We start from the raw sequence: 25,854 nt of genomic DNA, 5'->3' as shown, positions 1-25,854 counted from the left end.
GGCCAACCAAAAAGTGTATCAGAAATGTTATTTGCTTAAAATGAATGGTCTGAAATTTCTCAGGTTAATATATATTATAATTATGATGACACCCAATGGGCCTGCCTTGCATTGCGCCCCCACCTGGCCAAGCAAGTACATGTGGCATAAAGTAAAATACAAAAACAAATAGCACACATATCAAATATATACATTTCACAAATGCACCACGTCGGTGCTTTGTTGGATTCCAACATGTCACGGGTTGCGGCCCACAGGTGCTCGGGCCCGCCATTGCCGCTTGCGGCTATATTTGCCATTTGAATTTTGAAACTGAAGTACCATGGCAAAATGGAATGCAATTCAATCCATGTTTATTCTATTTTTAACCAAAATTATTCAAATTGATTTTAGGATTGCATTGTCACTTTGCAGATTAAAATACAATTTGTTGGAAATTATTGCAAATTGCAATATTAAATTACATAATGAATTGGCAATTGCATAATGTAATGTCTTTTTGAATTGCATATTGCAGATTGCATTCTCATTTGAATTAAGCTACACATATGCTTCCATACTCAATAGTCCAATTACACAGTCTCTGTTTTTGGTTTTGGATTTTGTGAAATACATTTCTAAATAAATGCAACTTATACTCCGGTGTGACTTTTATATATGTTTTTTCCTGTTCATGACTCATTTTTTGACTGATGCGACTTATACTCCGGAGCGACTTATAGTCCGGAAAATACTGTAATTGGCTTCAATTAAAACACAGATGTCCTGTTTTTATTTGAGAATTGTAACCAGCTATTTTTTATTTTAACATGTGTTCAACCAAATTCACTTTTAGGAGTCTGGACAAACTTGAAAAATGAGTAGAGAAGATGACCGTGGTGTTGATGTGTCTGGCCTGACACAGAAGGTGGAGTCACTGGAACATGAGCTGAAGATGTGCAGAGCAGAGCTCCAGAAACTCCAACATCAACTTAATCAAAGACAGCAGCATGAAAACACAGATGACTACAATGAAGATCTCAGGCAGCAGGTTTGTAATTTATTCTGGTGCATTTCTAGGCTTTGTTCAAATAGTATTGTAGAGATGAGGAAATAAGCCGGAGTGGGAAGAAGGAAGCTGGAAATTCACAGCCCTTCTTCTCTGTTGAATTGCTCACGGAGTACATCACACAGATATCACACGCACATCACGTGAAAGAGAAGAACCTATGCTTTCCAGTGATATTAGCCGCCATCAGTTGCTGTGTTAAACGGTTGAAAATCAACATTGAATTTACATGAAATTGAATCATATTTACATTCTACACACAGCTTTACACCCAAATTACTCACGGTGGAATATCTCACAAACTCTTCACTCAACACATGTAACTGTAAATCAAAAACACAAACAGTATATCAAAACTAGATGTACCGCATAGCGGTACAAAATACGACCGCCGCTCAGTCCTGTACATCCGTTCCGCGAAAATAAATCACACTTCAATTTGTCTCCATATTTTACTCCATCCCCCACTCTTGAAACTTTTGTGTATGCTTGTTTGGCATGCCTGAGTGTGTGTGTGCGGCTGCACAGAAAGTAGCCTACTGGTGCTGAAAAGGTGAATAGATTGTAGAATAGCCAAAGAAGATGTAGCATTGTTATAAAACCTTTAAAATCTCTAAACAATCACAAGTAGGGCAGTTCATCACAGTTCATCCATTGCAACTTTATTTATTTATTTATTTATTTATAAATAAACAAAAACATCTCTCTCAGTTCCATGCCGTTTTCAACAGCTATCAAAAACAAAGGTCATTTTTGGATGGATGGATTTTTTGTGAATGTTTCTTCTACATAAGATTTTAGTCATCTTTAGTTCATGTAATACTTTATTGTCAATGCACAAATTAAGTAACAGTAGTCTGAAACGTTATTGTTAATGCACAAATTTAGTAACAGTAGTCTGAAACGAAATGCTGTTTTACATCTAACCAGTGGTGCAAATAACTGACATGTCCAAATGGGCCTTGATGAAATGCGTCGCTAGACTGTTCATACACATTTTAACGGGCCAAAGTTGAAGAGCTGTTGTCCGTTATTGTTTGTGCAAATATAGGCTGATTCATGTTCCCTTGCATTGTGTAACTGAGGTCCATGGCTAGTCTGGCTTTCACCAGACCAAGCTCAATCTTTTAAGAAATCAAAAAATAAATAGCGGGCAGATCAGGCTGGGTTCACCCAGCCTGGTCCATAGGCACCCGATATTGTTTAATTTTCCGATTGAGATATCCACGCTCTGGCTATTCTAAATGCAAAAATGCATCAGGGAGTTATGACAAAACTGTAACTAACAAACTAGATCCTAATAGAAAGCTGTTAGCTTCCCTAAGCTATAGGTAGGCTTATAAGGTAGGCCTATTTACAACATAAATTGTCAATAAGCTATGCTGGCGACACAAATAAAATCTCCTTTGGAAACCAATGGCTTACGCCTTACAGTATCAAGCGGACTTAAACTGCCATATCGTGCCGAAAAGTTGTAATAAAATTCACGCAGCTCCATGAGTCATGGAAAGCGCGAATCAAGTAGCCACTTCTAAATGGGACCCGCTACACAGTAGCTTAAGGTGTGTTGCTAAAGCAGCCATAATGAAATGAAGGTGTCATTGTTTGGATACTTCACACACACGTGCTTTTTAATTTCACAGACTACAACTACCAAGCTGGAATCAAAGCACATCGATTCCCCTCTCACACCCTGCACGCACGCAAAATAAACAGGCGTCTCAGTCTCAAGCATGTATAGGCAAAACTGTATCAGACCGGTGTAACGTTGGTAAATCTTCCATAGCACAGAATGATTTTTGTAGCACGTGCAACAAATGACAGTCGAAAGATACAATTACAGTGCTGCTATCAATTTGCTTGGTATAACCGCATTTATAGTTTTCTACAAATGCAATCAATCAAATTGGCCTCCATCACTCAACCAACGCTAACGGTAACATTACCTAGGTCCTTATTGATATTATAAGATTAACGTACCTGCAGTAAAAACCAAGCATGTCCGATAAACATCCTCAGATTTATTTAGGCTTCAAGAAGAAATGGGAATTACATTTCATGTGAACATCGTCCTATCCTTATTAGACGTTCTCTGCGGTAAACTTCAGTCCTTGTAGGAAGCGTCCATTCTTCATCCTCGGTGCCACGGATCAGGTAGTTATTTAGGAAAAACTGCTTTTTTTGCGGTTCGGAGGGCCCCCGGGGACGAAACAAAATTTTTCCGTAAAAGTCTAGTGGGGCTACATACCCACCAAATTTCATGTGCCCCGGTGGTTCGGTGTCCTGGGTATTGTTGACCAAAAATTCAGGAAGTAGATGACTGGGGGGGGGGGGACTTTGACAATCCCTATATGACCGCTTCGCTATATATAAACAACAGATCTTATCGAATATGAAGATATAAAGCATGCCCCACAATAAGCCATTCCCAAGCAAATGTCTACATTGTCTCTAACTTTGGACTGAAATTCTAATGTAATAGCACCCCAAAATAATAAACGTCCTTTCCATATCAAAGAATCAAAAGTTGGGCATAGCATGCAGAGATCAACTGTGCTTGTGGCTATATGACATCTGCTTATTTCAATGACATGGCAACTGCATCTTTGTTTCATTCACGTAACAGCGTGATAATTATTCACACAACTTACTCACCTAACATCTGTACAACATCTTAGCAAACACTGTTACTGCTTCATAACCCATTCCATGCCGTTAACCCTGAGAACTTCAGCGGCACGCCGCTGAGGCACCCTTGGGAAATTACCAACTTTAACAGACTTAACCTCGTTGTAGAGGTGCCACAGGTGTCTATCGAAAGGTTACAGGGATCACACTAAGCTGGTTTTCTGATCTGTGAAGTAAAAACAACGTTATTCTCATTTTAAAAACATAAAAACGCGACCGGAATGTGTCAAAGATGTTAGGAAAATATAATAGCGGGGGAAAAACTCACAAAACATTGTTTTATCATTATTTTTTGACCATCAAAACCACCAGGAAGTAAACTGAAACGACCATGGGACGTTTGTATGGAAGTCATTTTCTGTCCATGTTCTGTTCATTTTCTGTTCATGTTCTGACCTAAATTAACTAGGTCAGCAACAGCGCCATCTATCAATAGACCGCAATCCACCCATTGACTTGCATTATAGAAAGTATTATCAACATGACTTTGAGGAAGGATATCTCTCTGACTGATAGTTGAGGTAAATATGTCAATGGTATTTATTTCAGAATAAGTGTGTGTATGATTTCAATTAGTAAAAAAAAGTTTAGTCTATGGGTATGTGTTTTGCCCAATCATTTATTTAAAAAAAAAACAAAAAAAAAACATATTTTGATTTTGTTTTTTTTTCTCATGTTTGTGTATAGTTGGTTAAGAATGACAATTCTTTAATCATATTGATTAGGGTGTGCTGAGAAAAAAGGATAGTATCAGTATTGCACTTTCCTGAGGGGTCTGCCGAGAGACCTGCCCCAATGGGCATAATTAAGTTGGACCATTAAACCACACAATGATCCAAAACATACAGCCAAACAAGGCTCGAAATGGTTAACTGAGAATAATATCAACATTTTAGAGTGGCAGAGCCATAGTCCAGACCTAAATCCATCAAAAAAGTGAGCACAAGGCCAGAGTGATGGCAAATAATCGCTCATGACTGAAAACCCAGATTGCTGTTAAAAAGGTGTGGTCTAGAATCATTGTAGAGACATAGAGAGGCTTGGTAGATATTATAAGAACCATATTGAGAGTTGTGAATGCCAATAAAAATGTTTCCATTGATTATTTAAAAAGGGTATGAATAACCCCTAATGTTGAATCACCTGATGATCTCTGACTCTTCGTAAGGAGATAGAAGACCAGGTTAGCGTTATCTTGAACTGCATATCTTGTACAGTATTGTCAAATAAATTTAGCACTGATAAGTTGCTCACTAAATATAGGCCAAAATAACAAATCCATAACAACATTATTCATATTGCATGACTTATATGAGCTATAGTTTCACAGACTAAATTACTAAATGCAATTTACAAATATTTTTTCGAAAATAACCTCATTACCAGAAGGATTACTCGATAAAGTAGTGTATGACATCTTGTAACGTCAGCTAGGACATTTATGGTAGCTAGTAAATCGCGCTTGCAGTGGGGGTGGGGGGTGGGTACTGGAGTCTGTTGCAATATGCCTCACTGCTAGATGGGAGCATTTCCTCCAAGAATTAACCCATGAAAGTACACAATGTAGCTTTAATGATAGAGATGCCGTTACATCTGCTATTTACAAACATACCTGGTCTTCCTCATGTGTGATACTTTAAAGTTTGTTCAGCGTAATTGTCACAATTGATGTACAATCATTCTCTAGTTTGATGTGTCTGTGTTTCAATGTGATTTTATCCTTCAGGTTAACAAGTTAAGTGCTGAACTTTATGCACAACAGAAGCAAAAGAAAAAACTAACAGATGCAGAGACGCAGACAGAGCATCACACTTGGACAGAAATAGGTTTGTCTGATACTGCCTCATTGGGCTCTAATATTCATGAAAGTGCATGAAAGAAATCTAATTTAATTATAGATTGTATACTTTTTTGCATGCAGTGTTCTAGATTTTACTTTACTATTATGACAATTAAGCAAAAACATAAGTGGGAGTGACACACCATGATCGAGGAAACTATTGGAACGGATAGAGGGATAGCTGTAGAGGATATATATACCTGTAAATCCTGAGCACTCCGGTAGGGCGCACAGTTTCCACAGTATATGTCTCTTTGTGATAGAAAGTAAGCCATCTCTAGACAGATTTTGTTTTGCTACAGGAATATATAGGAATACTAGGGCTGGGCAATATACCGAATATACAGTACTCAATATATCGCAGTTTGCTGTACGTGAGATCCATTAAAGTTATATCGCAAATATCGAGTATTTCAGTCATCATTTTTTAAAGCGGCAACACAACACTTACTTTGCCGTTTCCACATCTCTCTTAACCTCTCCCCCTCCCTCTAAGTAACAGCGTGAACAACGCACATCACACACTCACCAACCAATCCTGAACAATCTATTCAGATGAGGGTGTGACATCTAGGTTTAGACGAGAAGTTCTGATTTGGTTACACAAAACGAAAAACGAAATACAAGAGATCTTCAAATTAAAGTTACAACGATATCCGTGCTATGTCTATGTGCACGTCTGACTGTTTTGAAACAACAGTGCACACATCTCACTCTCCACACATGCCTTTCTCGTGCTAAATGTTCATCTATGCTTCCCTCCAGATTGATTTTTAAATTAAATGTATGAGATCTGCGCATTGAGGCAGATTAGTCTATGAGCGCATCTGACTGTCTCAAAACAAAAACGCAACCATGTCTTATTTATCAACCAACAACCGAACGACTAAGTAAGGAAGCACGCACCACACCGTACCTTACCTTTCTTTTACTGTCTATGTATGTCAGCCATTATCATTCATATGGAGACATATTAGTGGCAGATTAAAACAAGTTAAATTTATTTGGAAAGTTGGATAGGCAGATGGGCAAGGAAAGAAGAAGAGAATGATAAAGCCAAATAACAGGCCATGAGTAATGCTCTGCAAATAGGCTAAAATAAATCAATTGATATACCCTATTTACTGTAGTTGTGTTGAACATTTTTCATTGTTTTCAAGAATTCAAAACTACACCCTGCTTTACCCCTGCTTTTACATGCAAATTTAAAATAGAAACCACCTGTGAATAACCAAGAATGTTTTAATGTGGATATAATTTGCAGGGATTGGACTGGTATGATTTATCCTAGCCTACTGCATCATACTGGCATGATTTAAAACATCACAGGGTTAAAATGTGAGAATTCATCCTTTCGTCCTTTTGAGAAAATTTGAAAATATCGAGATATATATTGTATATCGTGAAATAGACAAACAATATCGTGATATTATTGTTTAGCCATATCGCCCAGCCCTAAGGAGTACCATTGTTACTTTGCAGTTGAACTTTGTGAAATACATCCCAACTGGACAAAACAGGATGTTTAAGCCTGTTAGGTCTGTCAATTAGTGACCCCCATGACACTTTCTTTTCATGCCAACAACTCAACCATATTTACATAAATTGCTTGTGCATTTGCCATCTTTTTTATATTCCTAGATCACAACAAGTATGACTTTGGAGGTTACCATTATTCTGAGACAGAAACGGAAGTTTTAGAAGATGCTGCTGCAGAGAATTCCAGTACTGTTTACCACAAAAACATGAGCTTGTGCCATGGCAGTAAAGAAAGTGGGAACATAGATTCCAATAATTCTCTTCAGCCACAGGTAAATAAGTCCAAAAAGCTTTTCACTTTACATGTTCTAGAACAGGGGTGGGCAAACTGCGGCCCGCGGGCCGGATCCGGCCCGCCAAGCACTTTCATCCGGCCCGCCGAGCATTTCATTTGGTTATCAGGCTGCTCGCTATTTTTTTCCTGCGATAGAGACGACGTTGGTTAGCTTTACTGCAAACTGCTTTTCACTCTCCTTAGAGAACGTTTACAATGTCAATGTAAAAACATCATGTTAAATAGAGACAACATCATGTTAAACTAAGTTAACTCTTAGTTATCTCCTTTGCAGCAGATCTAACGTGAACATTATGCGATCCATTTAATTGGGAACGCGGGGGGGTTGTTGTGCGGCCCGCCGGCCAATTTTCAAAACCCAATGTGGCCCTTGAGCCAAAAAGTTTGCCCACCCCTGTTCTAAAACAATGTTTCATACACTGCCACAGCCACTGAAATTTTGAAATGCTAACTCCTTACCTTTTAGGTGTTTGGGGTGTGTTTGGGGGGGGGGGGGGGGCTGCCAACTGGGATGTAATGATACACTCAACTCACAATTTGGTACAATTTTAAGTTCACAATCCAAATTTCTCATTTTTTTAACAGAATAAGCTGCAGCCAAATTATGACTCAACAACATTCCATTAAACATAAACTGGGAGGAACACAAGACCTGAACTTGTCACCTTGTCCCAATGAATGCATATTCCAATTAATGCTTATTCTGCCTTATCTAACTGATATTTATATAAGTAATTGAAGATTATGAAAAAAACACTATTGCTAGTTTGAAGGCAGAAGCAGATTGACCTCCCCTGTAGCGTTGCTGCCAGCATGTTTTAATCCACTTACGTCTGCGATAAGGCATCTCGTCTTCATTTCAGTCACAAATACATTGAAGGAATCAATGTATGAAAAGTTATCGTGAGAAAACTGGTGTGAAGGAGTAAGATATGTGTCTGTTGCCTGAGCCGCTAGCCCTGCATTAGTTTATGTGTATCAATGCGTAGCTCCACGATAGTTTTTTAGTTTTTTAATCATAGCATACACATGGCAGCCTTATTTAAACGCAGCTTGCAGGCCGCAGAAAAATTGAAACTGGCCAGAGTACTAGCCAATCAGGCCAGGGGATGAATTTTACCGTCATGGATGATGTGGCACAATTAACTGATTTAAATGCATAATGAACTGGCGGAAATGGGAAGATATTGCATTAAATATCAGCTATTACTGGATATATCGCTGTTAGCTATACACATGGCAGCCTTATTTGAAGGCAGCTTGCAGGCCGCAGAAAAATTGAAACAGGCCAGAGTACTAGCCAATCAGGGCTTGGGATGAATTTTACCGTCATTACATTACATTACATTACATTTGGCTGACGCATTTTTAACCAAAGCGACTAACAACATGGTAACGGTTAAGTTTTAAAGTAATTCTCTCAACAATTTTAGGACAATTTAAAAACGGTAGAGTACAGTAAGAATAAGTACATCAGTGAGTGCTGTTTTTAAACAGTTGAGTGTCAGTTCAAGACGGGTGGTAAGTGCTAGGATCAACAAGACTTGTGGTGCTATGAGAGGAGATGTTCTCTTAAGAGCTGGGTCTTCAGGGGTTTTTTGAAAATGGAGAGGGATGTCCCTGCACTTGTAGGAACTGGCAGTGTGTTCCACCAACGAGGAACAGCAGATGAGAAAAGTTTGGATTGGCCTGAGCGTACCGGTGGTAGAGCTAGACGTCGTCATGGATGATGTGGCACAACTAACTGATTCAGATGCATAGTGAACTGGCGAAAATGAGAAAATATTGCATTAAATATCAGCTATTACTGGATATATCACTGTTAGCTGGCCTGCACTGCGGTCTTCTGATGAGCGTCTGTTGTGTCGACCAGCCATAAACGCTAGGTCAAATTCCAGACTCTTTTCCTCAGTGGTTCCTTGTTGGGGGAATGAGTTGCCCAGTGCTCTCCGTTCCTGTGATAGTTTTGGGTCTTTCAAGAGAGGTCTAAAGGCATATCTGTTCAACATGCACTTAGTTGATTAAGCGTTTCTTTGTTATGGTTTGTATATTATAGTATTTTTTTTCTATTAGGCTATTGAATTGACATTGTTGTTTATTATTGCCATTCTCCTTAATGTAGTCTTACCAACTTTTTAAATTGTTTACTGTTAAATTTAACTATTGTATTGTCGTTATTTGTATGTTGCTTTGGACAAAAGTGTCTGCTAATTATCATAACCATAACCGTAACGGTGGGTAATCCTTAGATTGAATTTTTGATCAATTGAATGTTATTACAGAAAATTGCTCAGTGATTTTAACAATAGTGTATACTTTCTGCATGTGTTAAATTGGTAATATTTTCCTTTGTTGACCCTGAATGAACATGTAACATACATATGTATATAACATGCCTATAAATGGATTACTTTATAGATATGTTTGTGTTGACAAGATAAAAAGGGTGTACTGTTTATGTGTGTGCAGACAGGTAATAGTGGATCTATTGCTGATATGCTGCGTGCCACTGCTGAAGAGGCCCTATCTCATACAGGATTTGTTTTTGATGAGAACTCTGGAATGTACTATGATCACAGCACTGGCTTTTTCTATGATTCGGTAAGTCTTAAACTAAGAAATGCTTGGACATTATTTAAAATAAAAATGTGTCCATAGACTCCTGAATCCATAAACACATGATATGGATTATGGTGAAAAATGAAAGCAATAATGGCTGATTCAGATGTAGTCCTACTTTTTGATAGATTGACTCAGTTGATACATGAAAGCCAATCAGTCAAAATGTCTATTACCGGTTAATGATTAAAAAGTTGGTTATGACCATCCCTCGTATGCAATATACAGTAGGCTGTATCTATACAGATATCTTTAAAATCATGCCCCCAGAATTTAGCACTGGCTGCAGCAACTCATGCTAGGTAGCACTGATTTCCCTTTTCCCCTTTTTTTCCTGTACTGATAGTACTCTGTGACGTCGGGAAACGGAGATCTATGGGAAAAATTGCCAGAGATTTCCTTTAAGGTCATCTGTATTGTCGGATCTAGTGTCTTTCATTTTCCTCTTGACAATACCCCATAGATTCTCAATCGAGTCCAGGTCAGGCGAGTTGTTTATCTAATCAAGCATAGTAATACCATAGTCAGCAAACCAGTTACTAGCAGTTTTGTCATTGTGGCCAGGTGCCAAATCCGGTTGGAAAAGGAAATCAGCATTTCCATAAAGCTTGTCAGGCACAATTTAGCCAGTCATTTTCTATGCCAACAACAAAGCTACCATGCTAGTTGCGCGTGTAAATCCTAACACCCCTAACCTTAAGAACGCTTCTTACCGCTGAGTTGGAAGCCTGGGCTTATAGCTCAGTGGTTAGAGCGTTCGACTCCCATGCCGGTGTGTGTTGAGGTGGCGGGTTCAAGGGCTGCTAACGGTGGGACGGACCGACCTCGGTTACACTAGGATATTCAAGTATTTTGATCCAGTGCCTGAGAGTACTTGGTCTTCTTAACCTTGGTCTCAGATAACGCTTGCTGGTGAAATGTTTGATCACATACTTATTAGACTCTTTACAATGCTAGTAGAACGCTCCACTGACTTGAATGGGATTTCCCATCATTCTACGGTAAGACCTATAATATAATTATATAAACATGTAATCACCGCTGTCAATGGCAACGAGTTTTGTGCTTCTTATTCACGTCTTACAAGTCACTCCGCAAGTAGTTTGGTTACTTCTTGCAATGGAACTTCATTCAAAACTGAAAGCAGACGGTTGATCGGTGTAATATGCGGGATAATGTATAGACAGAGTCATATCGTGTGGAGTTTATTTTTTCGTTTTGGCAAGTAGCCGTGTAAAAAGCAGGATAATGTAATGTAAAATCTTCATTGTTAAACACTACACTTAAATTATGTACCGGTATATGAATGTCACTGAATTGTACTTCTACTTCCTTGTCTTTGTTTTTTAACCTGCTTTTCCTTGTCCATCTTTCCCCACCACTCATCCAAGCTTAGCCCATCCAGAACATTAACAACCATGTCTTTTTATAAAAGTTTACAAGTTTGTAACGGTTGTGTATCAATTCACCCTTCGCTAAGCCACACCCGAAAACCGCCACAGGCCAATCGTGGCTTAGCAACCCGTCACTAGGCACGGGAGGTCTGACACGCTTTTCGAGTTTTGCCATGTTAACCTGTGGAGACTGAAGGCCTGTGGGTCATGAAGGGCACTTATTTGGATGTGTGGTGCCCTAACCCGTGTAAAGACACAGTGAAATAACATGTTACACTATAGAAACATGATATAATTGGGAACACATATTGTTCTAACTATAAAAAATGGCATATTGCATGACATTTCCATAACCGTGAGATACACGCTTCACGATAACGGCAAGAAGTTGTTAACAGACGTTCACCAGGATGTATAGCCCATCAGCAATCTATTTAAAATAACACCTATTTGAAGTACATTCATGATATGTTGTCAAATATTGAAGTTGTGGGAAGTACATAGCTTAAATGGTATGTTTCTTTCGTCCCCCATGCCTGTTCCATTCATTCTAGCCAGGAGAGTCGAATGAAACAAAATGCACATTCGACTTCTGCTAAAATAACTCATGAACGGTTTTGTTCAGAGATGAAATTCCAACTGTATTTGACAGAGGGCAGATGTAGGTTGCTAGTGACAAAATATTAGCTTTCAGTGTGGTAGATGTCTTTGTAAATTACATTTCATTGAAAAGTCCCGGTTCTCCCCCTATGTAATAGACGTGCAGGGTGCTAAAGCTTGTCAGGCATAGCAACAGTAACTAAGGAGGGCGGGACTTAGCGAAGGGTGAATTTGTGGCGCAGTTATTCTGAATGTTGGTCACAGGTGAATGGTTGCAGTGTTTTATAATGGCATAGAACACAGCCAATCACAATCAAGGACCGGTATTATCTATTTTAGAATGACTGTTTTATTTAACACAACCACACAAATAGTTACTTGTTTGTGTAGATTAAAACTATATAAATGTGAATGATGAATGTGAAAATGATGAATATCTTGAGAGCCAGTTTTATTTTTTTGGTCATATGGTCATATTAGAATTTGTTTGATGTCCCTGCTTAGGTAAATCAGCTCTACTATGATGCCAACACAGGGATATACTACTACTATGATGCAGACAGTGGAAAATATCAGTTCCATTCAAGGATACAAGTTCCCAGCACACAAGGTTTGGCTCAGGACCACGAGACTGTGGACGAGAAAAACAGTCAAAAGAACACTATTGGTGCTCTTGAACACAAAGATGGGGTAATTCCATGCTTATCGAATAATTTTGATATGAAAAATCTGAGATTTGGTAATAGTTTTATTTTAAATGATTAATGGAGACTGATAGCACGTAGAGACTGGTAGACCTGGAGCTCCAAAAGCCGACCACAATCTTTTTGGTCTTGAGGGTGTTCAGCTGTCTGTGGTTTGACCTGCACTATATCACATAAGCACACTTCTCATCATCCCTTAATAGAGCCCACAATTACATGTTCATCTGAAAGTTTATTTATGTGACATGAATCAGAGTTGTATTTAAGTCATAAGGGTAAATGGTGAACAATACGGGAAAGCACAGTCCCATGTGGTGTGCTTAAGCAATAAGCCCCGAGAGGCCATAGGTTATACTGATTTTAGAACAGCTAAGGGCCGTTGTTAAGGGCAGCTAAGGCATGATGCGCTAGCGGAGTGCCTAAAACCCCCTTAGCTATTCTAAAATCAGTGTAATCTACAGATTCAAGGGGCTTACTACATACAGTATAGCTGGCAAGATTTCATAAAATAAAGGCACAGCAATGAGATTTATTCATAAATAATCATTCTTCCACCAAGAAATCTGTTTCCTCCATCTGAATGGTTGCCAAGCAATGTTGTGACGCATCTACATTAACTTTTGTATCAAGTTATGGTAGCACAGTAATATGGAACAAAATGCGGTCAAGGTGTATGTTTGTACTGGATTTTACAACGGCATCGTACACGATTCAGCCAATCATAATCACGGACCGTTTTAGAATAATACTTCTGACTCTGTCTGTCTCCATGAGCTTTCCAGGACACCAGGTGTGAGCCCACCCTATTCTCTAACAGAAATGTACTATTATTTCATGTATATTACGCCATTCAGAGTGAATAGAGCTTTCTACCACTTTTTTACTGTGATGTTGTCTACTTTCAGGACAGGGTAGGAGAAAGACTGATGAGTGGTTATCATGAGTTTGACGCATCGGATGTAGTGTGCCAGAAGAGGAAGAAAAGTGTGAGCAAATGCAGACAATCATGCAGCACAAAACATGTGCAAAAAAAAAAGACATCCAAAAAAAGCCTCCACCTCTCTGTAAAGAAGAAGAAGACCAAAAAGAAGAGGATAGAGGGTGACACACATTCAGAAGGTACAAGGAGGAAGCATAAGAAGACTCAGAAGGTGAAAAAGATTCACAGGAATCAGTGCATCTTATTACAGCACCATGAAGATAAACAGAGCAGTACAAGAGATCCCAGCACAGATAGTGAACTTGAGGAAGGAGAAATTATGGGGTCGGGGGGTGATGAGTCAAATTCCTCTACCTCCTTCTCTTTGACCCCTAGTAGTCCCAACACCGAGGAAGGTGAGTTACCCTACAACTGTGTTAGTTTTTAATTTGTTAATTTTGCATGCATTTTTTTAAATTAAGGCATTAAGATCAATTCCAAAATAGGATTTTTTTTTATTCTTCTGTTTAGTCAACTTAAGCATGTGTATGCTAAGGGTATGTAAACTTCTGGTTTCAATTGTACATACGCCGTTGTCCCTGTCAGATGCCCTGGGATTTGAACAGAAATATTTTACAGACCTTGGTTTTGGGACTCATTGTTATATATAGACAAGCTTTGAACAAAATTTGAGACGGTGCAGCAACAACCTTGACATGGAATGACCCTTATGTCATACGGAAAACAGCAGCAGCACAAGTTAACCATCTAGCCTAGCGGCTAACTAGACACAAACAATCGCAACAGAACTCAAACAGAATTTCCCCCCTCCATATCACAACCCAAAAAGGATTGATCGAGCCGTCCCTACTTCAAAGTGATTAGTAATAATTGGTGTGTATATATTTGCTTCCCTTCAGGATTGGAATTTACTCATTGTTTTCAGTGTAAGAGTAAATCATCATGTTCTGTTTGTGGAGAATGCTGTACATTACCTGTGAATTGGTTTTTATTACTGCTACTCATGAACAAGATGTACAAAATTGGTTGTTACTTTGTGTGTGCAGTGGCTCCTGAGGCTTGGCCCCCCTGTGTACGTGTCACAGTGGTCCGTTCTCCTGCATTACAAATCGGAAGTCTTTTCATCCTCACAGCAGATGCTGCTGCTACTATTGGCAGGTGAGGAAATTAGAAAATTTAGATTGTTTCCTGTGTGTTGGTTATGTTTGTGTGTGTATGCACAGTGGCAGCACATGAAGGCATAGCAGGTTCTTAAGGTAGAGACTATGCTATGACGTTTTAGGGGAAACTGTGTAATTAAGTGGTATTATTATTCCCAGCGGATACCCAAAATACTGCTATACAAAACTTATAAAAGTTGCATGGGCATCTTCTATGCCAATTTCCTCAGTCATGCTGGCTGCAGCTAGGTATTACTCCTCGAAACAGATTTTTACCTCAACGAGAAATATTGTCACATTGTAATGTCGCGAGATCTTGTTAAATTCTCCACAACAAATGCACATAAAGATATTGAGGATAAAATAAGGTGTGATTGCCTAACTTGTTTTCAATTAGGAATAAAATAGTATGTGGGGTAGCTAGTAGGAGCACAAAATTCAATGTGTGAAGAGCATAGTTTAAAATAATTTTGTGTAGAAAGTGTCGATGATGTATTACCATACCAATGCACTTACTTAGATAAATTGTATACTTATGTTTTTTTTTATTTCCTTTCATTCCTCATTGTTTCTGAGGTAAAACAATGATTTTTAACTCTTAATTTGTTGTACAAAATTGGCACTATGTTCTCTAAATGGCCATACATTGAGGTAGGTTTCATGTACCTACTAGCTATCTATTAAAATGAATGGCTCTCAGGTGGAGAGGGTAGAGAGTTTCAGATATCTTGGTGTCCATATTACTAAATCCTAGATTCCTCAACTGAAAAACTTAGATATCCTCCACCCTTACAGTCCATCATGGTCCCTGTGGTCTTCTGACAAGGATCGGCTTGCCATACCCCGCACCAGACTCCAGACCTTTGGGGACAGAGCCTTCTGTGCTGCTGCCCCCAGTCTATGGAACAGTCTACCCCTCCACATAATAATATAATAATAATAATAATAAGCTTTATTTGTATAGCACCTTTCATACACAGAATGCAGCTCAAAGTGCTTTACATTTGAAGCATGTAACACAATAATAGTCAGTCAGTCATTATCAATCACTTTTCTTCATTGCTGGGGCTGTTTATGATCCACTCAGCAACATATCAAAAATATAGAAAATGACGTCATAAGACTGGCAGCCTTAACCCTCTTACCCCCCACAAGCACGCCATATGGCAACTGTGGCAAGGAAAAACTCCCATATTCCAGGAAGAAACCTTGAGCAGAACCTGACTTAATAGGGGGAGCCCATCTGCTTCTGGCTGGCTGCGCCCTCCAATAGTAGCAGATGTAGAATAATCTGAAAAAGTAGTCTACAGGATAAGATGAGTTAACTAAAAGCTTTCCTGTACAGGTATGTTTTCAGATCTTTTTAAAAAAATATTTACTGAACTCGCCTGCTTGATGTACAGAGGCAGGGTGTTCCATAGTTTGGGGGCATAATGGATAAAAGCAGCTTCTCCACTTTGTTTGTGGAGCACTTTGGATACGATTAAAAGATTAGAATTGGATTATCTAAGTTTCCTTTGTGCACTGCAAAAACTGCTTATCTAACCAAATCTAACCAAGTGTTATTAATCTTATATCAAGATAAAAAAAACTAGTTGGTATTGTTTTCAGTATAAAGAGACTTACCTAGCGCTTTTTTGTGATATCATTTGACTTAATTTAAAAGAAATTTGACTTATTTTAAGACATCTCATCTTGAAAACAAGCAAATTTGTCTGCCAGTGCGTTAAGCAAATTTGTCCTAAAAACAAGCAAATTTGTCTTGATAAGACTCCTTAAAATAAGTTAAAGTCTTCTTAAATTAAGTCAAAATGCTCTTTTGAGAGGGCGCTAGGTAAGTCTTTTCATACTAAAAACAATACCAAATAGATTTTTTAATCTTAATATAAGATCAATAACACTTGGTTAGAATTCATTTTTTGCAGTGTGGTTGATAAGATATTAAAAGCTCAGAGATATATGAAGGTGCTATACCATTCAGAGCTTTGTAAGTAATTAACATAACCTTAAAATCAATTCTATAGGAAATAGGGAGCCAGTGCAGTTCAGCCAACACAGGGGTGATGTGTTCTCTCTTCTTAGTCTTAGTTAAAAGTCTAGCCACAGAGTTCTGTATGAGTGCCAATTTCTTTAGATGTTTTTTGGGAAGACCAGTGAAAAGTGCATTGCAGTAGTCTAACCTGCTAGTGATAAAGGCGTGAATTAGTTTTTCTGCATCTTGTTGAGTTAAAAAGGGCCGCACTTTGGCAATGTTTCTCAAGTGGAAATAGGCTGTCTGAGTAACTTTACTGATATGGGGCTTAAAACTTAACTCTGCATCTAAGATGACACCGAGGCTTGTTACTTTTGGTTTGACCTGGTGCGCCAAGTTCCCCAGATTACTAAGAATAATATCTCACTTTAGTTTTGGTCCAACCAGAAGTACCTCTGTTTTGTCATCATTTAGTTTCAAAAAATGTTTGCTCATCCACTGATTAATGGAGGTTAGGCATGCAGTGAGGGAGCAAAGGCCATCTGGGTTAGTTGGCTCCACAGAAATATACAATTGGGTATCATCTGCGTAGCTGTGGAAGTTTACATTATGCTGACTTATGACGTTTCCCAATGGAAGCATATATAGAGAAAATAGCAGGGGACCAAGGCCGCTCCCCTGGGCCACAACAATACATACACACTGCTCCCTCCCTAGGCATGTTCAAAAAACACCCCTCCCTTTTGTTTGTTAACTCATTGCTAGAAATTGCACACCGCCTACTAACAATGGCCCAGTTTCCACATACTTAATGGCCGAAAGCGAATGATCGGGTGGCGTGGCAGAGTCTAGATGTTGACGTGAGCCAACTATTGGAGCTGGCATTGAGAGGGAGCAAACTTAACTTCATTGGGGACATCATCTTCGATGTATGCAGAGAGAGGTTTGGCGAGGTCAGTAGGAGAAAGCCCACATCCCCGGGCAAGGGAAGAAGAGAGAGAGAGATTGAACAGCTCATCAAAGCAAGGCGCCAGCTCCGTCAGAACTGGAGGAAGGCTGTACCCCAGTAGAAGAAAGGCTTGAAGGAGCTGTGAGATGAGCTCAGACAAAACCTTGCCAGGCTGTGGAGGGTGGAGAGGATCAGAAGGAGGAGGAAGAGAAGAGAGAAAGAGAGAACCAACTTCTTCAGAGATCCCTTCAAGTATGCCCGACAGTTGTTGGACGAGAAGAGAAGCAAGGAGGAGCTGGAGCAATACATCAAGAGCCAGTACAGTGACTGACTTTGCCTTGGAGTTCTTCCATGTCCCGGGTTGTGTAATATATAATATATCTGTATTATTTTATATCCTGATATAAAAAGAGAGAATACTGAATGTCCGATATTAATGACAGCACACGTTATGCAGGTTAGCCTATAGCCTAGGCCTACTGATTCCTCCTGCTGAACGTCAGCAAGACCAAAGAGATTGTTGTTGACTTCCGGAGAGGTCACACCCAACACCTGCCACTGACCATCGACGGTGCTGTGGTGGAGAGAGCGAGCAGCACCAAATTCCTGGGGGTGCACATCAGTGAAGACCTCTCCTGGACCACCAACACTGCATCACTGGCGAAGAGAGCTCAGCGCCGCCTGTACTTCCTGCGGAAACTCAGGCGAGCAAGTGCTCCACCAGCCATCATGACCACATTCTACCGAGGCACCATTGAGAGCATCCTCTCCAGCTGTATCGCTGTGTGGGGCGGAAGCTGCACTGAATACAACAGGAAAGCCCTGCAGCGCATAGTGAACACAGCTGGAAGGATTATTGGTGCTTCACTCCCCTCCCTGAAGGACATTTACACCACCCACCTCACCCGCAAGGCGACCAAAATTGTGAGTGATGCAAGTCACCCCGCTCACAATCTGTTTGATCTACTGCCCTCTGGGAAGAGGTACAGAAGCCTGCGCTCCCGCACTACCAGACTCACCAACAGCTTCATACACCAAGCTGTAAGGATGCTGAACTCTCTCCCTCCTCTCCCCCCTCCACCCTCAGCTACATAACATCCTGGACATTGGACCCACAATGGCCGCCTGCACTACTCCACTTGCACACTTGCACACTTGCACACTTGTACACTTTACAACTTGGTGTTGTTGTCCTGAAAACACAACACTTCTGCTGCTCTTACATAACTTGCACCACTATGCCACTTTCTTTCTTACTTAGGTCAAACAGAACTACCCAAGCCTTTTATTGGCCTGACTTTGCACTAGTATTTTATTGACTGTCTATGCACAATTTCAACCAAATTTTGCTGCTCTTATTTTTTCATTATTATATGTGCCCTCTTATTTACTTATTTACTTACTTTTTTTGTTTACTTGAATGTTATGTTTGTCTGTGGACCAAAATTGGTAAAATATGTCTTGTCTTCACCGTGGGATAGTGAGAAACGTAATTTCGATCTCTTTGTATGTCTGGAACATGTGAAGAAATTGACAATAAAGCTGACTTTGACTTTGACTTTGACTTTGACTATTACAACTTACAACTAGAATAGTTGGCTAGCTTATCATAGTCTACTGATTGGACTGTTCAGTTTCTCCATGTATGTTTAAGTTTCAAAGTACACTGCAAAAAGTGATATCTTACCAAGGGTTATAATCTTATATTAAGATAAAAAATCTAGTTAGTATTGTTTTTAGTATAAATATACTTACTTTGAGCTTTCTTGTAAGATTATTAAAATAAGTCGAAATCTTCTTAAATTAAGACATAAAAAACAAGCGAATTTATCTGCCAATGGAATAAGAAAATGTACCTTAATTTAAGATGAGATTTAAGATATAAGACAAATTGTCTTAAATCTTACATTTTAAGATATATTTTCTTAATCCATTAATCCAGATAAATTTGCTTGTTTTTTATGTCTGAAAATAAGTCAAAATGTTCTTAAATCAAATAATCTTACAAGAAAGCTTAAAGTAAGTATCCTTATACTAAAAACAATATCAACTAGATGTTTTATCTTAATATAAGATTATAACACTTAGTAAGATATCGCTTTTTGCAGTGTAATACTTGTTCTCCTTGGGACAGGCCCTTTTGGGAAACATTGGTATTGAAATCATCAGTCACCGTGAATGCAAGAGTTAAAACAAATTTGTGCCGCATGCTAATGATACTAAGCAGATTTAATAGTTATTTAGCTAGTCGTCTTCTATGCGTCCTTGCTTTCACAATTGTGAAAGTTTTATTTGGTTTGTGTTGGCCGAGTCGCACGTGTCCATTGAGCAAGAGAGGGATAGGGAGGGAGGGAGGGACGGTGAGAGAGAGCGGGGCAAGGGGGTTTACTTCTATACTGTTTGGTAAAGTTGAACACATAGTCTACAATGAAAGCAACGAGTGGTATGCAATTATTATTTATTTATTTTTGAACAACGTAGGCTACCGGTAAGTAAAGTGGGAGATGTGTGTTGCCTATGCGGCCGCGTAAGCTGCAAAGCATTGCGTGAAACTGGGTGTGTCGCGGTTCTGCCTTTTCACACCGCGACACAGGTTTGTGGATATGAGTGTCGCGAATCGCATATTGTTACAGCCCTACCAGATACTTCAGCAACCTGCATATGTGTTTCACTCCCACCATCTCCCCCATCCTGTTTGTGATAGCCTTTGAGGTAATCCTCATTGGGGCCAGGAAGGTAGTTGGAGGTATCAAATTACCATCAGATGTGAGGCTTCCAAGCATCCTTCAAATGGCTCCTTGCACAGTCAGGCTCCTCAAGCGTTTTGATGAACTTCTCACATGGGCAAGGATGAAGGTCAAGGCAGAAAAATCAAGAACTCTGTCGATAAGTAAAGGGATACCTCAAGTCCAGGACATCTTTGTCACAGGAGGGGAGCCCATTCCATGGCTGGATAAGAAACCTCTGCGAAGCTTGGGGAGGCAGTACATGGTAGACTTGACAGGCAGATGGGAAAGCTAGCCAAACATCAACTCGCTGGCGGACTGACTAAGATTGATATTGATTGCCTGGGAAGCACAAGGTGTGGTGTTACCAGCACATCCTGTAGCAACGTATCCTGTATCGCCTCATCAGAAGTCAGCAGAATGGATAGCCTTGCCAACAGCTACATACGTAAGTGGCTAGGCTTGCCCCGATGCTTTTCAGACGCAGGTCTCTTCGGCCTCTTTTGGCACTGACCCAGGGACGCTTCAGGTGGCACCATGATCAAATCCTGACAAAACTGGCTGAGATCCTGGAGAGCTGTAGTGTGGCAGCAAACCATTCACTGGCAACAGAAGAGCATGCCCTGGTAGGGTTTGTAAAGCCTGGCGGTACACACCAACCTCCTGCTCAGAAGAAGAGCATCATGCTCGCACCTGATAAAGAGTGGCAGATGTTGGCAGACCTCAGGAAGCAGCTGGTCTTTCCAAGAGAGATCATGACCACCACTCTCCGGCCAGACATAGTCATGTGGTCCACAGTGGCGAAGCGGGTCCTCATTGAATTAACCATCCCCTAGAGTATGACGGCAGCCCATGAAAGAAAGCACCTGTACTCCGAGCTAGCAGCTGAGTGCCAAGATGCTGGCTGTAAAGCAACTGTTCACCCTGTGGAGGTTGCTGAGCAACATTCCCATTGAGATTGGGCAAGATAATTTCTATCTGAACGATTTGGATACTTGGGAAACGAGACCAACCATCTGTGAGCTTCTGAAATGTTCAATAAAGATACCAGGGTCACGATAGTGAAGCGAGGGGAAAAGAGAAGCTTTGTATATCTTTTCACTCCGTTAAGTGTTTATGTTGAAACCCAAAATGGACATTTTAATTCATCAAATGCTTAAAAAAACAAAAAACTATGGATTCCCAAGAGTCCAAGCTTTCAAATGGTGTATAATATTACTAAATTGCATAACAATGTTTTTTTTTTTTAAAAAAAAAACGCCAGAGTTTTTTTTCTCGAAACGTCCAATTTTGACATTTTAATTTCAAAAGGCTATTTCTTAAAAGTGATGAGAGACTTTCTGTAAATTAGAGAAATATTAAGGATGACCCAAAGTTTATGTTGGGATTAAATTTTCCCATCTAATTTGCATATTATGACGTCATATGGTGGCGGCCATCTTGGATTATAGAATTTTCATGAAAAGTCACATGTTTGAATAATAAAATGCAGCACTTCTTTCCCCCCAAAATGTCCCTCACCTTCTGTATGCTATATTGCACAATAATGAATGCTCAGGTAAATAGTTTGTTTACTACTTACTATGTAAATCCTTACTAATAAATGGCAGAAACAATGCATGTAGCGGTAGGCTGGCCTTTTGCTGTAGATATTTTCCATTTACTACATACAGTAGGCACTCTGATTCCATGTATGGGGCACATATTATTCATATGACACAAGACAAGACCTGTTTAGTTCAAAAGCTCACTTGCCAAGGCAAGCCATCAGGAGTGAGATGACGAGATAAGACGAGAGACGATGTTAGTATTTTTTTTCTTTTTGTTGATTTTTTTTTGGTTGTTTTGTTTTAGCTGACAAAGACACACACATCACAAGGACATCAACACACAAAAAAGAACACATATTGTACACTACTAAATGTGACCAGGCGTGGAATTGAGGGTCGCAAGTGCGTTTTGAGGCATTTTGAGTTATTCACAGATTCTGAAAGTGTAGGTTTTAAGCTTTCTAACAATGTCTTACACATGGAAATCCGATAACATTGGAAGAAGTTGTAGCCATTTTAAAGTATACACATCTCAAAGCTACAAGCTGAGAAATCAGCAAGCAAAGATTGGCTACTTTCTCCCTGAAACCATGGGAGGGGAACACAATGGTCCTCATTTGCATGACATTAAGATCAACCCTCCCCCCTGTCACGGTCACTGATCTGTCAGCCTGCAGTGCAGAGTGTGTTGTAGTGGTCTGAATAATGGTTAACCATTGCAGTTACTATGTGTGTTATTTGATGGATGATGAATTAGAAGATACTTTGTTGAAATGAAAATGATTTTATTACCAAACATGACAATATAAACATAATCACACACACATAATCACAGACAATGACAAGGCACCAGGTACCTAACCTGACTCTCGCCAGATGAATTTCGTTCCGCCTAGCTCCACTCACATCCATCTGGGATCGCTTCCGTTGAGAGTGATTTCGGCAACAGATTTTATGGTAGAGCCAATCAGGACGCAGGGCGGGAGTTTCATAGATGTGACGTAGCGTAGAAGCGACTGTGAGACTGTTCTCAGCGTCACGGGTTGGCTTCAATGTGAGTGGTTGAAGTAGCACGTCAATAGATGATGGACAAGTGGCTTATCCAAACATATGCAAGGATTTTTGATAAGGCCCAGCCTTCTGAAACACCTCTCCAATGGATCGATCCCAGATGGATGAGTGGAGCTAGGTGGAACGAAATTCATCTGGCGAGAGTCAGGTTACCAGGTACCTGCCATCAGTCAATACAAGACATTCACACATTATTCAAATGAATTGCCCATCGTAACTAGTCGTCATATGATGCTAATGACCCATTGAAACTATTTGTAATGGGTTACAGAACCAGCTAGTAGCAATGGATAAAGTAGTCTAAAACAAACATGAGATCACGTTTGCACACTTTTGGACACAAAACGCAAAGGTAACGCTTTAGAATAACATGTGCTTATTAGGTATTAACAGTGCATAATAAGCAGTTAACAATTCATTACTAACAGTTAGTTAACTGTTGTTATCCTTTAATAACATTAACTAACTGTTAACATGCACCTTGTAAGTGTTAATAAGCAGCCTTTTAAGTTACTTACAAGCATATTTGTTAACAGTTGTAAGTGTTAACAAGCAGCTTGTTAATGCTTGTTAATGGTGTATAAGACAAAGAGGTGGATAACTAATACGCTTATAAGACCTTTCTTACCTATTTGTAGTACATTTTGCAGCCCCCCAATCTAAAGCGAGGACCATGTAGCCTATAGTTCCACAAGCCCAACCTTCTATCTCTCTATATACTGTATCTCTCTATCTAGCTCTCTATCTAGCTTGGTTTAGCTGTGAGAAATGCACCTTCGAAATTGTTGCAGTGAGCAGGACTTGAACCCCGGTCTCCCGCGTCAGGGGACTTGCACTTCTTGCACTTTAATTTAATGTTTATTGTCTATGGCTATGTCTATAGTATGTCTATGTCTGTATTTAAAGTATGTCTATGTCTGCATGGGAAAGTAAGAAACGAAATTTCAATTCTTTGTATGACCAGTGCATGTTAAGAAATTGACAATAAAAGCCGACTTGACTTGACTTGACTTGAAGTACGTCTGTTTGCTTCGAGATGCCCAATTATTCGCATGTCCTGCCACTCTCTTTCGGCAGCCAGAGAATCCAAGCGGTAGGTAGGAGGTACATAACCTCTGGAGAAAGTTTGTGCACTGCAAAAAATGAATTCTAACCAAATGTTATTGATCTTATATTAAGATTAAAAAATCTATTTGGTATTGTTTTTAGTATAAAAAGAAGTACCTAGCGCCTTCTCAAAAGAGCATTTTGACTTAATTTAAGAAGACTTTAACTTATTTTAAGGAGTCTTATCAAGACAAATTTGCTCAACGCACTGGCAGACAAATTTGCTTGTTTTTAGGACAAATTTGCTTAACGCACTGGCAGACAAATTTGCTTGTTTTCAAGATGAGATGTCTTAATTTCAAAAAATATTTGACTTATTTTAAGTCAAATGATTTCACAAGAAAGCGCTAGGTAAGTCTCTTTATACTGAAAACAATACCAACTAGTTTTTTTTTATCTTGATATAAGATTAATAACACTTGGTTAGATTTTGTTAGATAAGCAGTTTTTGCAGTGTGACTACACGAACGTGTACCAAGGAGAGAGTTTTCCTTTCTTCTTCCATAACATTTGCAGTCAAAGTTACGGATTTTTTCCATTTCGCGGTCTTTATCCCCGTCAAATGTAACTGTGGAGATAGCATCTGATATCTTACGATCTAGCTCCTCTGCTGCCAGACCAAGAGATAAACAAACAGCATGCTGGTTCAGTATGAGTAGCCATTAGGTTACTTCTACACTGCAAAGCTGCTTTTCTAACAAAATCTAACCAAGTGTTATTAATCTTGTGTCGCTATTACAGTGTACCTACCTAATTAGGTACAGTGGTACAACCTGTGTAACAACATGTACCATCAGGTACTATCATTGTACTTGCATTATGTATTTGTGAGTACCTACATATAGTTGTTACAAAAACTAGTTGGTATTGTTTTCAGTATAAAGAGACTTACCTAGCTTTTTCTTGTGAAATCATTTGACTTAATTTTTTTTAAAAAATGACTTATTTTAAGACATCTCATCTTGGAAACAAGCAAATTTGTCTGCCAGTGCCTTAAGCAAATTTGTCCTAAAAACAAGCAAATTTGTCTGCCAGTGCGTTGAGCAAATTTGTCTTGATAAGACTCCTTAAATTAAGTCAAAATGATCTTTTGAGAGGGCGCTAGATTAGTCTTTTCATACTAAAAACAATACCAAATAGATTTTTTAATCTTAATATAAGATCAATAACACTTGGTTAGAATTCATTTTTTGCAGTGATAGCATACAGCTGATTGGCCGACAGAACAAAAGAGCACTAATGGTCACGCCCAATTCAAACCAGTGGCGGCTGGTGGTATTTTTTTACCTGCCAAAGTTGGTGAGGTTGAATGTATGTGAAGACACATGATGACATTGAACTGTCTGCAATGGCATAAACAAAAGCTATGTTGTTTGATCAGTCAGAGAGCTCAGAGTAATTTGTTGAGAAATCAAGACCTGTTTACCACCATCTCAAAGTACAGGCCACAAATGGGGTGTAGTAGGCCTGACAGTAAACAAGGTTTATGTATTATTATTCAGTGTTTCCCACAGAATTGGATTCAATTTGTGGCGGTAGCTGACTTTGTAGTAGTGTATAGGTCTAATTGAGTGCCTGTCACTTTTTAAGACATTTGATGGAACCCTTGCAATTGTAACACAGTTGAAAGGCTGCTGATGTGTGGATGCAAT

The 25,854-nt window shown here is 39.4% G+C and overlaps 1 protein-coding gene across 1 annotated transcript in view; it reads left to right on the top strand.

The window, feature by feature from the left end:
- The window catches only part of aggf1 (angiogenic factor with G patch and FHA domains 1), a 136,851-nt gene that overhangs the window by 19,098 nt on the left and 91,899 nt on the right, over positions 1-25,854 (top strand). Inside the window, exons 2-8 of the mRNA XM_042058545.1 lie at positions 836-1,030; positions 5,463-5,562; positions 7,218-7,387; positions 9,880-10,011; positions 12,528-12,713; positions 13,633-14,062; positions 14,714-14,825. Coding sequence (XP_041914479.1) covers positions 857-1,030; positions 5,463-5,562; positions 7,218-7,387; positions 9,880-10,011; positions 12,528-12,713; positions 13,633-14,062; positions 14,714-14,825 — 1,304 coding nt within the window. The 5' untranslated portion in view covers positions 836-856. The remainder of the gene's footprint in view (positions 1-835; positions 1,031-5,462; positions 5,563-7,217; positions 7,388-9,879; positions 10,012-12,527; positions 12,714-13,632; positions 14,063-14,713; positions 14,826-25,854) is intronic.

Source organism: Alosa sapidissima, chromosome 13 (assembly GCF_018492685.1).
Source record: "Alosa sapidissima isolate fAloSap1 chromosome 13, fAloSap1.pri, whole genome shotgun sequence".
Lineage (NCBI taxonomy): Eukaryota > Metazoa > Chordata > Actinopteri > Clupeiformes > Clupeidae > Alosa > Alosa sapidissima.
This window is presented reverse-complemented; position numbering and strand designations above follow the sequence as displayed.